This window comes from Myotis brandtii, unplaced genomic scaffold (assembly GCF_000412655.1).
Source record: "Myotis brandtii unplaced genomic scaffold, ASM41265v1 scaffold78, whole genome shotgun sequence".
Taxonomy (NCBI): domain Eukaryota; kingdom Metazoa; phylum Chordata; class Mammalia; order Chiroptera; family Vespertilionidae; genus Myotis; species Myotis brandtii.
In genome coordinates this window covers 372,011-372,840 of record NW_005371131.1, presented here as the reverse complement: position 1 = coordinate 372,840, position 830 = coordinate 372,011, and the positions used below count along the sequence as shown (strand labels likewise).

Below are 830 nucleotides of genomic sequence, written 5' to 3'. Positions count from 1 at the left end.
CCATCTCCTCCTCCTCCTGGCTCATGAGGGCCAGCTCGTTCTCGTAGCAGAAGGCACTGGGCGGGGGCGGCGGGGCGGGCAGCACGGTGATCTTGCTCTCCTGCAGCTCCCGGGCGGAGCAGCAGGGCGTGCCCGCCACCTCGTAGGTCTTGTGGAAGCGCGAGTAGTCCACCTTGTAGTGGCTCTTCTCCTCGAAGACCACGGGCTCGAAGCGGTGGCCCCACAGGATCTCGCTGGCCAGGTAGGAGCTGCGGGCCTGGGTGGTCATGGCGGTGGCCTCCACCATGCCCTCCAGGATGACCACGATCTCGAAGTCCTCGGACTCCAGCTCCTCCTTGCCCATGCCGTACAGCGGGCTGTCCTCGTCGATCTCGTGCACGATGATGATGGGCGACACCAGGAAGATGCGGTCCAGGCCGACGTCGTAGCCCACGTTGAGGTCCCGCTGGTCCAGCGGCAGGTACTCGCCCTCCTGGGTCATGTAGGGCTTAATGAGCTGGGCCCGCACGTGGGCCTCCACGATGTGGCTCTTGCGCAGGTTGCCCACGCGCCACATGAGGCACAGCTTGCCGTCGCGCACCGAGATGACCGCGTGGTGGCTGAACAGCAGCGTCTGCGCCCGCTTCTTGGGCCGGGCCATCTTGGCCATGATGGTGCCGATCATGAAGGAGTCGATGACGCAGCCCACGTGGACTGGACCCACCACGGCGATGACCGCCAGCGGGCACTCCTCCGTCACGCACCGGAACCCGTAGCCGATGGTCGTCTGCGTCTCCACCGAGAACAGGAAGGCGCCCAGGAAGCCGTTCACGTGCATGATACACGGCTTG

General features: G+C 65.8%; 1 protein-coding gene across 1 annotated transcript; it reads right to left on the bottom strand.

The window, feature by feature from the left end:
* Position 1: 1 nt before the first annotated feature.
* LOC102250611 (inward rectifier potassium channel 4) lies at positions 2 to 829 on the bottom strand (the record flags this gene model as incomplete). Its single annotated transcript, XM_005883261.1, has 1 exon — positions 2 to 829. A coding segment is annotated over one exon (828 nt), but the record flags the coding sequence as incomplete, so codon positions are not given.
* Position 830: the final 1 nt, after the last annotated feature.